This window comes from Natrix helvetica (assembly GCF_964273705.1).
Source record: "Natrix helvetica genome assembly, chromosome: 3".
NCBI classification, from domain to species: domain Eukaryota; kingdom Metazoa; phylum Chordata; class Lepidosauria; order Squamata; family Natricidae; genus Natrix; species Natrix helvetica.
The window spans coordinates 103521531-103538000 of record NC_138549.1 but is presented as its reverse complement, the minus strand read 5'-3'; the positions used below and the strand labels follow the sequence as shown (position 1 = coordinate 103538000).

General features: G+C 40.2%; 1 protein-coding gene across 11 annotated transcripts in view; it reads left to right on the top strand.

Annotated features, from left to right (window-relative positions):
* DNAJC6 (DnaJ heat shock protein family (Hsp40) member C6) overlaps window positions 1–13134 on the top strand; it is a 74340-nt gene extending 61206 nt beyond the window's left edge. For all 11 annotated transcript variants that reach the window (XM_081947227.1, XM_081947232.1, XM_081947226.1 and 8 more), the window contains 4 exons: window positions 5912–6178; window positions 7562–7707; window positions 8388–8564; window positions 10660–13134. In XM_081947227.1, coding sequence (XP_081803353.1) covers window positions 5912–6178; window positions 7562–7707; window positions 8388–8564; window positions 10660–10761 — 692 coding nt within the window. In that variant the 3' untranslated portion in view covers window positions 10762–13134. The remainder of the gene's footprint in view (window positions 1–5911; window positions 6179–7561; window positions 7708–8387; window positions 8565–10659) is intronic.
* The last annotated feature ends 3336 nt before the right edge of the window (window positions 13135–16470 follow it).

The following is a 16470-nucleotide window of genomic DNA, read 5'->3' as shown; positions in this document are numbered from 1 at the left end:
CAACCAGGAGGGACACGGGTCCAGTAAACATGTGGTGGCCCGCAGTCGCCCGCGCAACCTGTCCAAATCTTCGATGACAACAGGGTCAAACTCCTCCCAGCATGGTCTCTCAAGACTAGTCTCGGACGTCCCCACTGGAGCACTGGAGTGGGTCCAACCTCTCCGGATATGATCGATTTTATCCTGCAGGAACTCTCCAAATTCCTCTGCCCTGCCCTGCAATGGGGGGTCCCGCTGCTCCTGTGACAGAAGGGAGCGGGTCACCCGAAACAGGGCGGCAGGGCGGTTCTCTGCGGACGCTATAAGAGTGGCACAATACTGACGTTTGGCCACTCTTATTGCCACAAGGTAGGTCCTTATGTAGGCTCTTACCTGTGTTCGGTCAGCTTCGGAGCGGGAGGATCTCCACTTACTCTCCAGGCGTCTCCTAAGGCGTTTCATCGCCCTTAGCTCCCCGTTAAACCAGGGGGCCCGGGTCGATCGTGGCCGTCGGAGAGGCCGCAAAGGCGCCACCCGGTCCAAGGCACCGGCAGCCGCACTATTCCATGCGGCTACCAGGTCCTCAGCCCGGGGGCGGGACAGGTCAGCAGGAGGTGGCCCAAGCTCCGCCTGGAACCTATCCGGTTCCATCAGGCGCCTGGGGCGGAACCATCTGGGATAATCTGGTTCCGCCTCCCCGCGGTGGGGAGTAGCGCCAGGGAAGTCCAGCTGGAGAAGTGAGTGATCTGACCATGACAAGGGCGTGATGACTAAATGCCCTCTTCCCAGATCACTCGTCCACTGGTCGGAGACAAACACAAGATCCAGAATGTGGCCTCGCTTGTGAGTGGGGTCCTGAATTACTTGAGTCAGACCCATGGCTGTCATGGAAGCCATGAATTCCCGGGCTACCTCGGATGCCTTTCCCGTCGACGGCAGGTTGAAATCCCCCATCACTAGTAGTTTGGGGGTCTCAACCGCCATCTCCGCGATCCGCTCGAGGAGCTCGGGCAGGGCCGTTGATGTATGGCGGGGAGCCAGGTATACTATCAACAGGCCCAACTGACTCCCTGGGCCCCACTTTACGCCCAGACACTCACAACCAGATGTCTGCGACACAGTGAATTCTCTCGGTGCCAGATCGTCCCGGATGATAATTGCTACCCCCCCACCCCTACCTTGGGCCCGTGGCTGGTGGAATACACGGTAACCTGGAGGGCACATTTCCCTGAGGGGCAACCCCCCCTCCGGGCCCAACCAGGTTTCCGCTATTCCTGCGAGGTCCGGCTCCCCCTCTGTGATCAAGTCACTGATGAGGGGGGGCCTTGTTAACCACGGACCTCGCGTTACATAACATCAGCCTAAGGCCCAGGCTCTGCTGATCCTGTCCACCTAGTCTGCGGGGGTTGGTACAAGCGACCGGGCGTATCCAGTGGCCCCGGTCTCCCAACCGACTATACGTTCTTCTAGTGTCCTCGCGCCTGCCCCTCCCTACGACCGTCGTGATTGGAATTCCCCTTATATTACAAACCTCTTCACCTTATATCTCACCTCATTCGCAATAAACATAAAAATCCTCATCATTCTTCCTTATCAGTAAAAGTCCAGTAAGGTTTACCAGAAACAATCACCTATCTATTATAAACTTAATCTAATAAATCTAATAAACCCACTTAATTTCTTACTTTTATATCCCCTTGTCTGTTCTTAAGCAAATCCCCCAAACCTCACCAAACAAATACAACTAATAAAGGTTACCAGAAATGATACCACAACTGTTTTAAACTTAATCAGAAAAAATTTAAATGTAGCAAATAACCTCTTATCACTGAAACAAAACTTTGAAACATTATTTTCCAGTTCTAGTAAAAAAAAATCCTTTCAAGGTTAGTAAAAATAACCAGAGCCTATTATATCCTTGATCAAATAAGCCCATTTTATATTCTTTCCCCCTTACTCCCAAAATCTTGATCTTAATAAGTCCCCTCAAATAATATCCCAGCATATGGTTTCTTTTCATTTATTTTTCTATTCTCACAAAATCACCAACATTAACAAGCCCCTATTGTATAAAAAGATTATACAAGTCATTCTTTTGGCCTATTATTCTCATATCCTTTTAAATTATTAAACATCACCTAGTTTTATTTGTAGGTTCAGTTCATCTTCTTCCATATCCTTCTTATAGACTGACATTTTAAAAATCCATATTTAAGTCAAATTCATTCTTCAGTGAAAGTTATTTCACTTTCATAGCATCATCTAGTCTTTCAATTACAGCAAAAAAATTTTTTTTTAAGGATCTGCTGAATATATTTTTTTCACACACATCTTGCAGTATATCCATTATTTTATTTGCTTTTCATGCTCTCTAGTGTCCAACCTTCAAAGACCCAACTTATTACACTGTATGGTTTTTCAAGGAATGTAAATATCCACTGTTTCCCATGGGAAGGATTTTATAATCAATTTCAACGTTCTGTTTCAAATCCTTCTGCTTTTTGCTATTTTCCAAAAAATAACATTTTTTCAAGTCCTTAAATTCATATTCAAAACACTTCCTTCACTAAGGATAAAGAGACTTACCCAGTGAATGTAGTAGAAATTTGTCAGTCAAAAGAGTCTTACTATTACTGCAACAGTAAAAAGATAATTTAAACATTAAGAAATGAGACTGTGGAACGTTTGGCCTTAAAAGGCTGCATTACAACTGTAAGGTTAGATGGCACCTCATCTACTCCCAACCACTCAACTCATAAACCATCTGCAAAATTGTAGTCCCTGTGGTCTACTCATGAGAAGTGGTTATCCAGAATACATGTGGGTTATCTCATGATATCTCCTTTTTAGGATTTTACCAGTGTAGATCCAGCCTCCAACTATGACCTCCGTCACAAATGCCATCCCATGTTGGCAAGACATCTGGCTCTGCATGGCATTCACCAGAAGTCTCAATTCTGGTATATATTCTAAGGAGAACTCTGAACAATTCTCTTATTTTCTCAGGCTTCTTGTCCATTCAAATGTCAATATAGAGTGCTTATGTGTTAGATACCCAGGACAGATTGGGAATTTTGCATGTATGCTGCACATATCAGGAATTAGTGGTATTGGACTTTGTGTTAAGTATTCCACAAATGATAGCTTTGAGGAGATAGCATTGACTATGCTGGGTTCTTTTGAAGCAACTCAGAATTTCCTGGGTCTGCTTCAATCTGTTATTTTCAATTTTAAAGTGCTGAAGTTTGGACAATATGCATGGGAGATTTTTCACCAATCTGTTTATTTATCTCTTGACATCGTGTCTAGTTAGAAGTGAGAAAAAAAAACCCAATTTCTTAAGGGCATCGTTTGTAATTAATTTACTGCTGAAAAAAATAATTGAATCTAGAATATCCAAATAATTATAGTTCTATGACTTATTCCCAAAGAAGAGTCTAAAATGGGTGGAGTTCATTTTATCGGATTTCGACACTGATTCCCTTGATGATTGTGCTTGGAGAGATAGAGAGTGATTTATGATATCCTTCTATGTGAAGTGTTGTCTGAATTTGGCTTTGAAGTGATTTCCTTCAAATTTATGTGACTCACCCCAGAATCTGTGATCATTAAAGTCATAATATCTAGTGGGGGGAATTCTCATTCGTTCAGATCTTCAAATGCTAATAGATTATATCATATATATGAATAGTTCGATTAATGATCTTCACCAGTACATTATCTAAACGGTGAGCAATTAGAAGTTACATATCTTATTCTATATATCATTGCAGCTTTGGTTTTGTATGACAAAAATTGCCCATCTTAACCAACACAATTAAGGAAATAAGTAAGCACATATTAATGCAACTCAATTAACAGATCATAAAATGTATGGAATTATCCATTGTTCAATATCTTTCCAACGTCCTTTATAAAATGCTTTGCCCCCCTCCTTTTTCATTAACCTTTAAAGTCTACTATGATCATAACAACTACATTTATTCTCTTCTCTGCTGTTTGCTGCCTTGTTTGTTTACATTTCCCATTCATGTTGAAATAAAGGCCTTCTTTCCCGGCTTGGTTTTTTGCTGGTTTGCAGAATCAAGGCCAAATAGATAATTGATGTGATGTGGCATGGCTATTTGTAGTTATTATCTTCTTTATTTATGTCACAGTGTCATGGGGTTCTTTTACAACTGGAGGTGGAGATTGCACACAGAAAAAAGCTTTATGCTTTTTTACTATTTACAGTGAAGGCATTTATAGCAGTTATTTACAGCAGATATATACACACACTTTCAGTGTTCTCCCCAATGTCAGGTTTCCTCCTAGTCTCCCTCTCTCCTCCTTCACTACCTAAGAGAAATGACCACCCCTCCCTCTAGCTCTCCTGCTTCCTCCCCCTTGTCTGGGCTTACCAAGAAAGAATAAAAATAAAGGAATGGGCTGGATTTACTGTAATGTGCTCAGTATAGCTTGACTTTCTTCTGGATCTACTCAGCTACAGTACTACTACTCCACTGGTAAAAGAACCTTTCTCGGGATCCTCTGCCTATCAGTCCTTCCTCAGAGGGCTTTGCCAATAACCCACGAACCTCTTACTTCCTACTTTGAGCCTTGTGTCAGAGTTCCAAGTAATGCACCCATAGAAAGTAGAACCCTGAGGCAGGCAAATTCCTCAAAGAACAGTTTTATTGGATATATCATATCGGCACAACTGGTGAGAGTCAACTCTAAAAATTCCCATGGCTTTCACCCAATTAAAAATAAAAGTTTCCCATTTCCCCCAAGTCACTGGTCACTCTGTCCAATCCAGGTGCTGGCTGGTTGCTTGGTTACTTCACTCCTCTGGGCAGCCACCTGTGAGAATGTCTTTGGTTCCCACATGAAAGCTTTATTGTTTTGGCTACAAAACCCCATCTAACTATCTCCTCCCTCCCTTTGTTGTGTGGCAACCCTAAAGCCTCCCAAGATGGCCTCAGCCATGTCCACTCCAGGGTTGACACCTTGATGAAGATGTCTTCTCTCTGGGCCCTCATTTCTTTTCTTTCAGGGAAGTCCCCTGTGGACCTTTTCTCTCTCTCCCCAACCTGCAACTGCTCTGCACAAAACTTCACTGTCCAACTTCTGTCTCCAACTATTCTATTTTACACCACATTTCTCTCTTTTCTCCTCTCTCTCTCTCCCTCCCTCCCTCTCCAGCAACATGTCCCTCAGAAACTGAACAGGTGGGTGATCCCCCCGCCCAGGGCTGCAGTCCCCAACACCCATATATCAGACTCGACCAATGGGCCTGCTGTCTCTACATCTCCTCACATCAGCCCTGGCTAGCAGTAGTGACAACACAGATGGCCTTCAAGCCCAGGGTTGAGCTGCTTCTTTTCTCCCTTTTTCTCACTCCCTTTTGCTGACTCACACCAGCAGCTATGCCAGGTCATATGCCACAAGTCATTAATAGGGAAATGATACAAAGATGCAAGCAAAAGTAAAACATTAGAATTGCAATTGATGATGTCTTAAATATATTCTTAATGAATGGAATGATGCCTTAAATATGATGAACAAATCTCTTGATTATACAGTACCTTCAAGTTGTTTGGGTGACTTTAAGTTTTGCTCCCCACCCATATCCCAAGCAGTCAATTAATCACAACTTCATCCTGCACTTGAAAGTAACAGGACATATCATTTTATTTGTTCCGGAGAAGCTGAAGGGTACAGCCATTCTCTACTACTACCACCAAATCTATTAGGAAATTTGTCTTGTAAGATCTGTGTGCCTATATATTATTGTGGAGTATAATAATTGTCAGCATTTATAAACTTGGAAATGGGTTTTATTTACAGTTCCCATGACTTGATACTTGGTTATAGGTGTAACAATTCTTGTTCTGGTTTCTTGCTAAGCCAAACATAACATTAATACATGTTGCTTTACTTCATGTTCCAGGTTGTCCTTCCTTTGCCAGCAAACCCAATACACCTACAGGAATGGGAGGGGTTTTTCCTCCCATGGGATCACCACAGAAACCATCTCCCCAGCCAATGGGAGGTGGCAGCTGGCCACAGGGCCCTGGATTCCCTAGGCCTCAAACCCAGACTAAACCTCAACAAAGCATGCCTCATTCTTCTCCACAAAATAGGCCGAATTATAATGTGAGTTTTTCTGCAACGCCGGCTGGTCAAAATGACCGTGGAAAAGGATCAGGCAGTTCTGGTAACTGAACTTTTAATTTTTGAACTATGTTTAAATGCAAATAGTATGTTGCTTGGTAGGCTACAAAGTGCAATATTTTCATAGGCCAAGTCTCTGTTAACTAGGATATAAGTGACACGTCTGAAATTAAACTAGACACTTTAGTTCAGTGATGGCTACCTTTTTGGTACAGAGTGCCGAAAGCACGCACAACTTACCCTCCCATGTATGTGTGTGCGACTCCCCGCGCATGCACCCCGCCCCCTGAATGCGCACACGTCTCCCACATGCGCTCCACCCCTGTGCATTTGCAACAGAGACCCGAGAACCAACTGGCCAGCAGGAGGCGTGTGCGCATGCGCAGCGGAGCCAAGCTAGGGTGATGGCTGACGTGCCTGCAGAGAGGGTTCTGTGTGCCAGATGCCCTCTATGAGTTTTGGAAATACAACACCCCAAATTAGGAATTGTTAACAGGGATCTTGGAAGTGGCAGTCCTAATACATCTAAAGGGCATGGGAAGACTAAATTAGATCTGATTGCAGAGATTGTACTGCTGCTTATTATAATAAACCAATGTTTGTCCTTCTTCCCAATGACTTGTAAGTGAAGAAACAGCAACCGATAGATTTCTGTAGATTTCTGGATTTTAGATTGTAACTCTTAGTATTCCTCATTGTTGGCAAGGACTGATGGGAATGGAATTTTAACAACAGCTGAAGGCCTACCTGTTGCCCTTTATTTTGAATTGAAACTCAGTGTAAGGTATGCCCCGGTGCTACCAGTTTTCCTATCTGCCAATGATATGGCTTGCATACACAGGGAGCTCTCATATTTGATAATATTATGTTCTACAATAAATTTCACTAGATGTGGAAAGAGAATAACAAAACCCAGGTATACCATTTTACAGCAGTATACATGTAATTATTATTTTTTAGTTGCCACATGATCACATGAGTTTAAAAGAGCTGAACTTTTCAAAGGCAAATGAAAACCCATATTATTTGAACTGCTGAGCGAGTTTAAGTTCAAAATAGGCCTATCTGATAAACCAGGGGTCTCCAACCTTGGCAACTTTAAGACTTGTGGACTTCAACTCCCAGAATTCTTGTCTAAAGAATTGTAACTTTGGTCACTAAATGATTGGTTGTAAGTCAAGGACTACCTACATTACATAAAAGTCCTGTAATTGAATTTCCAGTGACATGCTGTTGTGGAAAGCTCTGCTAACAACATTAGCACTGAAGGGGAAAGTATCAATTCCCATATTTTTCTGTGCTATAAATGCCTACATGTTATCTTGTTTGGCTTAAGTTTTGCGGTACAGTAATTTGATCGTGTTAGAGAAATATTGAACTATCTCAAATCAGAAATAATAATACTTGTTTTTATTTTACTGTTCAGATTCTAAGCCCAAACTGTCTGCTGATTTTGAGGATCTCTTATCTGGCCAAGGTTTTAATGCGCATAGAGACAAAAAGGGCCCCAGAACAATAGCAGAGATGCGAAAAGAAGAAATGGCCAAAGAAATGGATCCTGAAAAATTAAAAGTACGCATTGGGATATCGTAGACATTTTTAAAATAAAGTTTCAAATATGTATTAGGATGCAATATTAATTATGCATGTTGTACATAAATAATGTCAATATGCTATAGCAGCTTCTCAGGATGTTTTATATTGTTGTTGTTTTTCTTTATAATTTCAAAATCTTAGCATCCACCTGGTGACAATGATGGTAGAAAGGAGGGGATAGAAAATCCCATTGAGATAGTCTGGCTTCAGGAGAGTAGTTTAAGATTTCTATATGATGAACTAATCACAGTTGTTTTCTGGAATTTTGAAACAGTCTAAGCAAATTTAGTCTAATACAGAGTTCCCCGGAACCACCCAGATTGGTGGGTCAGAGGGGTGATTTCGTTGGAAGGGCAGGAACGTGTGTGCATGTGTGCCTGTGCATGCCCACGACATTCACAGTGATACCTGTGCGAGTGGGGCTGCAAGCACTGCAATGAGGCTCGTGCAAGCGTGGCGATGCTTGCACAAGTGGAGCCCTGGGCACACACACATGCATATGCACTTGCTGGCCACTCATGCATCCCAGTGGCAATTAGGCCATGGCCCAATAGAGGGCCAGGATCCACAGGTTGGGGACTTCTGGTCTACCGTAATAGGAATAATTACATCCACCTGTTCAGCTGTTTGATTCAGGATTATATCTCTCTACACAGATCCTTGAATGGATTGAAGGGAAGGAGAGAAATATAAGAGCACTGTTATCTACCATGCATACAGTGCTATGGGAAGGAGAAACAAAGTGGAAACCTGTGAGCATGGCCGATCTTGTAACTCCAGAACAAGTGAAAAAGGTTTATCGGAAAGCAGTACTTGTTGTTCATCCTGATAAAGTAAGAAACAATGTCTTGGGATTTATGCCTTACAAAACTAATATTCTAGTTCTATGTATTGCTGCAGGCAACTTCAGATGCACAAACAATTATACATTGTTGTTGCTGTTATCACCTTAAAATGTCAAAATGTTCTACATGAGAGGTTGTTTCTTTACAGTGTATTGTCAAATGTGACTCATCTTGATAATCTTTCATTCAAACTAGATCTATGCAGCCCGGGGAGAAGACTTGAAATCGATTGAGAGAGGTGGTTTAGGTGTGAAATCTCAGGATAATTTGCAATATTTCTCTTTTCAATATTTAAAAAAAAGTCTAAAAAGTTCCAATAGGTTTCATTTAAGTAGGAGAAAGAAAAAGAAAAATTAGATTTCTTGCGTTTGAATCCTCACAATGAGTTTTTTTAATTAAAAAAAATCGTGATTTGAAAAACCAATAGCCCCAGGTTAGAAATAAATACATAAAGCACTCCATAGATCACTAGGATGAAGATTTGATTTTGTGATAAGCAACATTTTGGGGGCCAATTAAGTCTACATTGATTGGCAATCATTAGCCAACTGACAAGAGAGTTTTATATTGCAAGTACTTCTTTAGAATAAATGAACATGTGCAACCTATATCAATCCCACTATAAATGAACGTGTGCAGCATTAATTTTACTGTAATTTCTTTGTTGCTTTGATTAGTAAAACCTTCCTGAGATAATCCAACTTGATAAAATGTGCACTGTTGCACAAATGAATAATACAGCTTTGTGGTTTGATTTGTTTCAAAAACAAGAGTTAGCCTATCTGTTTGTTTGTCATGGAATAAATCTAAGGGCTTTTCTGCATTGTCTGGTTGTCCAACTCTTTTTGGAGGACAGAAATAGACAAGGCTACCCTCTATGAATCCTCACTCACTTTCACAGTGACCTTTCTTTGAGGCTCTGCTTCTGAAATAAACTTTTTCCTATTGCCTTGTCTGGGGGGGTTCTGTCAGTTTGGGATGAAGGCTTTAGTTCAGGGGTGTCCAAACTTGGCAACTTTAAGACTTGTGGACTTCAACTCCCAGAATTCCCCAGCCACCTGGCTGGGGAATTCTGGGAGTTGAAGTCCACAAGTCTTAAAGTTGCCAAGTTTGGACACCCCTGCTTTAGTTGGCTTCAGGTTGGTCTTCGTGGGGCACTTTATGGAGGGAGGAAGGGCTTCAGCTGAGTATTTGCTCTTACATCATTTAAACCTTTCTGCTACTGTAACTGAAGCAATACCACAGTCAGTATTACTCTTGCCTTGAAAGTCAAATTTTACTGGTTCATACCCCAACAAAACATTTAAAAATTGTGCTCTCTCCCCCCCTCTCTCTCACATACACTTCCTTCTGTGAGGTTCCTAATCATCCTTTGGCTTTATTATATATTTTTAAAAATAAAATGAAGTGTCACCATTTCACAATTTCCCACCTCCGTCTAAAAACCTTTTCACCTCAGGTGACTGCTTACAAAGCTAGGCCCTAGACCCGTTGTGGCGAACCTATGGTACCTGTGGCACGTGGAGCCATTTCCTAGGGCATGCGAGGGGTTGCCCTGTCAGCTCCACTGCGCATGCGCGCGCTGGCCAGCTGATTTTCGCAAAGGATCGCTGAGAGGAGGAAAAGCCTCCCTTCTCAAAAGATCGCTGAGAGGAGGAAAGGGAGGATTCCCTTTCCCCACTCAGCACTGTTTTCAATGGGAGGCTTTCCCCTCTCTCAGAGCTGTTTTAAGATGCGAGGTCAAAAGGGGGGAGGATGTTGCAGGCATCCACAGGGCGAGTGCTGGGGGGGTGTCTCGTGCGCATGTGCAGGGGGCGCGTGGGAGGAGCATTGCATTATGGGTGTGGGCATGCGATTGCATGTGACAGCGTGCGCGCACACGATTTCAGCACCCGAGGAAAAAAAGGTTCGCCATCGCTCCCCTAGACTTAGAGTTTTTGTTTTTGTTTTTAATTAAAAGCCCATGGAGAAAAACGGATTTGCTTAAGCAACTCCAAATTTCTGTTGAATATTTCTGTGTGCATGTACTTTACAAACAGATCATTATACTTATTGAGACCTGTTGTTTTGCTTTATTTTCCAGGCTACCGGACAGCCATATGAACAATATGCAAAGATGATTTTTATGGAGCTCAATGATGCCTGGTCGGAATTTGATAACCAGGGCCAGAAGCCTTTGTATTAGCATTCCTCCTCGGATGTTGCTGTAGATCTGTGCTAGTGCTTGTATTGTTCCTTGCCACATGATTTTCACAGCTGAACTGATGTCTGGCTGGAGATGTAAAAGTATTAATACTAGCCCAATTTTTTTAAAAAAATACTCTTCATGGACAGGAACAAAAGAGAAGGCTGATCTTCATGCATTACAGATGCAAAAAGAAAGGAGTTCTTGGGACTGATTTATAATGTTCTTTCAAGATTTAAATAGGCATTCTAGTAAATTAGGATTGTTTGCCTTGGAACAAGTGAGATGAAATTGTCTCTTTGCCTTTAGCAAAAGGGACTCTGTACCACTTTGGATGTGGCTTGATTTTGAAGTTTGTATCCAGAACTAACTGAAACTACGGTACATCTTCATTCATATGCAGTTATTTAAAACACTCTCTTTCTTATCCCAATTGGCCCTTAAGTTGTTTGTTTTCTTATGTTTTGGATATGTCAGATAAATAACTGGATTATGTTGCTGGTAACTTATTGCAGCCTTAAGCGTAGTATTGCATTTCAAGTTTGAGATTTAAGCAGACATTCTTCACAATAGTTGAATTGGGAGTTGCATCTTTAAATAATCTATTACGTTAAATCAGAAACCTCTTGGAGATGATATCAAAATCAGTAGCACGTTGTGTTGACTGTTCTGCACTAATAGAAACCGAGGGTGTGATTACATTGCAAGCTTTTAAAATTCCCCATTGAATTATATTATCTTCTTACATACAGGTGAATCCTTGATTTTTCCTTTAATTTATGTTCTTCCAAAATTTTAATTGAGTTCGATCAAACATAAGCTTCCCAGATCATTTTTAATACAACTTGAGTGCAACATAGGCTCACCTTCTAAGCCTCTGGAATTAATTTATGTTGTAAATTATTCAAATGATGGAATCTTACCTAGAATAGATATATTGGCTCAAAAAGCAATACAAACATATGTATGGTATCTATGAAGATAAAAGTGGGTTTTTTTCCACCTTCTTACAAAACTCATTTTACATAGTACTCTTTCCGCAGAGACACATGTAATGGCAATTTTTATTTAGGGGTATTTCCTGAATGAAATCCAGTCACAAGTAATTATGCATTATTTTTCCTCCTAAACAACTGCCATTAAGTCAGCTTAAGTCAGGAACAACCGTGTAGACCTGGATTGAGTATTATTGATCTTGAAGTGACATTTGAAAATTGTATTTCTCATTTATTGAATGTATGGTAGCACTGCAGTCCTGTCACACACTAAAATCTATTATATAGCCTCATAAAGCTGTTCAGAGATAGGCCTAAAAACACTGGGTGGAGGAAAATCGTCTGTATTTTCACTAGGAGGCTAGTGGATGGGCAGAAGTTTTCACTCTTTCTTAAAGGAAGGAATTTCAAGGTAATGTGAAAATCTTTGTCTGTTTAGTGTTTTTAAGACAATCTGTTTTTCTGTTCTGAGTTTTTAGTGACAGAAACCCTTTTCTGCAGATACAGCATGTCAACCAGCCTACATTTATTTTTATATTACATGCCACCCTTTTGTTGTATCGATCCATTATTTATTTCCATTTACTGCCAATGTGAATCAAAAACATCAAGTTCTCCTTTTTTATATATACAAGACATTAAGATGTTTGAAAAGTATAACAAACTGGATGTTATTTATTAACATATTATGAAATGTTTTGATCAAGTATGTGCTTGTCTATTAAAAACATTTTGGAATGTGAATTATCTTCCTGTGAATGTTTTTACTCCTTTATTTTCCCCTGTAGATGCTTATGATGCTGTATATAAATAGATTTAATTAATATAGAAAACATTTTTTGAGATTATACCAATGATTAGCTTAGTGTATCAAATTTATTATTTTTATAAGTCCAGCTAATTCAAGTTTACGTGAAGCACAAAGCAATCCTTAAATTTCATCTAATTGAGAATCATGAAAAATTAATCCAGCCTAAACACTCCTCTAACTGCTGTGTTTTATGCATGAAAATGAGACTTGCTATGCGATCAAAACGATGGAGACCAGACAAGGTTTCCTCTTCTGTCTTTTTGATGCTATCAGGAAATAACACTTTTATTCAGGTGTATCAAGAGTTCTTTTTTTCTTTTTGTAAATCTGCAGTAAGCCCATTGAACTGTGAATAGTCTGAAAGATCTGTATATATTAAAAACTTCAAAGAACTCAGTCCATTTGATTTGTATTTATTCTTTGTGGAATAAAAGTTTGAAGATGTGGAAGGATAACAAGATGTACAGGTACATCAAACATGAAAATGGTAAATCTGAATCCATTTTCTTTTTAAACAAGCCCATAAAAGTCTGTGGTGATTGATCCCTCTCTACAATTTTCTTTTTTTTTCCCAAAAAAGAATTTTATTGGTTTTTACAAATATTTATAGGATGGGGTAGGTAGGTATAAAAAATTTTGACAGCTACATCGTGCGAAGGGTAGAAGTCCCCCCAAATCTCACAACTTTTACAGAAAAAAATAAATAAAGATCAAAGTTTAAAAGATAAACATTGGCAGCTTTTTGTTTTACATTATATCAACAATATATTCAATCATCTTATATGTCACTTCCAACAATTACATTGTAACAACAATTGCAATAATATTTCAAACTTATTTTTGTGACCTGAGTGTTCTCGATGTTGTTTCCTTCCCCCTGTCCTCTGGCGGAGCCACTGCCCATCCCTCCTTCATGTCTTGTGCACTGTCCCCTGTTCCATCTAGAAAGGCAATGTGTTTTTTAATGAAGGCCTCTGCCTCCACAACTGTGTTGATTCTAATTCTGTTGTCCTCCCAAAAGATCAACATTCCTTCTGGCAATAACCATCTGAACCAAACTCCTTTATCATATAATTTCTTTGATAAAGAGGAATATTTCTTCCTCTTATCTCTTACTTTCTTCAGAATTTGTTTAAGAATGGCTATTTCTTTGTCTTTATATTTTAATGATCCCACCCTCTGAGCTCCTAAGACCTCATCTCTTGTAGTCTTTCTAAGAAATTTAACATGTACTTCCCTTGGAACGTTGTGTATTCTAGCATATGCTGAATTGATCCTATAGATCAAATCAATATTCCACCATAGCTGTTGTTTGTCTCTTTTAACATATTCTGATAAAATTGTGATCATAATCTCCTTAAGGTCTTCATTTTCTGTCTCTGATAAGTTTTGAAATCTAAGAAAAAAAGACATTCTTTCAAAGTCCACCTTTATCATATGATTTTCAAATTCTCTATTCTCCTTCTGGACCGTCTTAACCTCCTCCCTCAACCCAGTCATGTCCTCCTCCAACACACCTATTTTCTGCTTGTTTTGTGCTCTCTACAATTTTCTGAATTTATATTCTGGGAACCTCCAAAAGAGAGTTCCTTGTTCAATTCATGTAATTTTAAAATATATAAAAATGATGCTGCCTTCTATCTATAGCTTTCCTGGGCTTCAACACTTTTATTTAAAAAAATATCTTCCTTATGAAATAAAGGTTGCAATTCAACCAATGTCCTCTGGGTATAAATGGTCAAAGCAGCAATAGATTAAATCGATATAAATGAAGTATCAATTCTTCTTCACAACTGTCTAACTCTTGAATATTATGCTGCCTGCAAAAAAGGGGAAGACCTTTTTTTGTTGAAGTCACTTCATTTTGTTAGGAGACAAATTATACTGATGAAGTGCTTTTCTTATGTAGGTGTGGACATTTAAGGCAGGGAAACATTCACAAGCATATGTAATATTCATATTACAGGACCAGTTTAAAAAAAATCCCACGGTAAAATAGCCGTAATGCACAGATGGTACTGAGAAATAGATCAAAAAGTAAAAAAACGGGCATTTAGAATTCAGGGATTGATTCTCTATAGCAGCCAATGGTAAGACTAGAACCAACCAATGGAAGCTTTATAGGGACAGATCTAAATTTGAAATAAGGAGGAATTTCCTGACTCTCAGAGGCATTAATAAATTGAACAACCTGTCCCTTTGAAGTACAGGGAGATGAGTGAACATTTTAAAGAGATGATTGAACAACTATTTGTCCCACACTGGACAGGGGTTGGATTAGAAGACCTCCAAAGTTTCTTCCAACTCGGAGTCTCTGTTTACTGAGAACACCCATCATCTGAAACTTAGTGCAACACTTCAAACTGATGGCATTGCCACATGAAGATCTTCACACTGCTCTAGAAGTAATCATTTTAATGATTTTCTTTCCCTGTCCTATCACTCTCTTCATATGGGAAAAGAAAAAACCTCTTCATACTTTTCTAAACATTTTGTTCATGGGTTAAACTGCTTTTGAGGAATCCAAAGAGTAAAAACTGGGATTTCATTTCCTGTGCCATTACAGATTTTTGCATGGGTATAAAAATGCCAAATTATTTCTAAATATCAGCATGCCCACGGGAGAACATAAGAATCAAAATATTCTGTTGACATGGTGGCTCAGTGGCTAAGACGCTGAGCTTGTTGATCAGAAAGGTCAGCAGTTCAAATCCCTAGCACCGCATAATGGGGTAAGCTCCCGTTACTTGTCCCAGCTTCTGCCAACCTAGCAGTTCGAAAGCATGTAAAAATGCAAGTAGAAAAATAGAAACCACCTTTGGTGGGAAGGTAACAGTGTTCCATGCGCCTTCGGCATTTAGTCATGCCGGCCACATGACCATGGAGATGTCTTCGGACAGCACTGGCTCTTCGGCTTTGAAACGGAGATGAGCATTGCCCCCTAGAGTCGGGAATGACTAGCACATATGTGCGGGGGAACCTTTACCTTAACCTATTCTGTTGTACGTTAATAAAGCCCTGAGTGATATTTTTCCCAGACAAGGTTCCCCACCCCTCGACAAATTACCCCTCAAAACAAATACTTCTTAAAATTAAAACCGGACGTAAATTTATTTTCCTCGAAAACTCTGAGATGGCAGTAAAGCAAAAACCAGTTGATTTTAGTCCTAAAGGTGCTTTTTGAAGAGGTAACTGGACTTCCTGGTTTTTCTTCAGCTCTGGCTGGATGGTGGGGAATGGAGGATTTATTCCCCACAATCCAGCCAGAGCTGAAGAAGCTTCTTGGATGAGAAGCGAAACATCTTCGAAGAAAAAACAATCCAGTTGCCTCTTGGAAAAGCACCTTTGGGACAACCGTGACCTGGATGACTGAGAATCTCCACAGACAGTTCATTTTAGCTTGCAAATTCTCCTTTCCTGCCAAAAAGATGCTCAGACAAAAGTCAGCCAGCTGGTTCTCAACCCAAGGGCTTGGCTGCGCTTTAACAGAATAACAAGAACAACAGAATTGGAAGGGACTTTGGAGATCTTCTAGTCTGACTCCCCAGCTCAAGCACGAGACCTTGTACTATTTTGGACTTTAGTTCTGTCCTCTAAGCAGATGCTAGATCCAGGATGATGGCTGTTAACAGAGCAACCTGCACCCACAACACCTGGTTTTATACTTTTCATGTATTATTACCAGTTGCATGATTGTTAAGTTACAAAACTTCCCCCCCCCTCCTGAGTTCCACAGAAGAGCAGTTTTATCTGTGGGCTGTCAGATTCCTGAATGTATAAATAACATCATAAATACATAGTACGATGGACTTGCAGGGCCAGCGCAATGTGTAACATGTTCACACTGGTGCAATAGGACTGGGTGTCTGTTAATACGATTTATTGGTTTAGGGATTTTCTGTC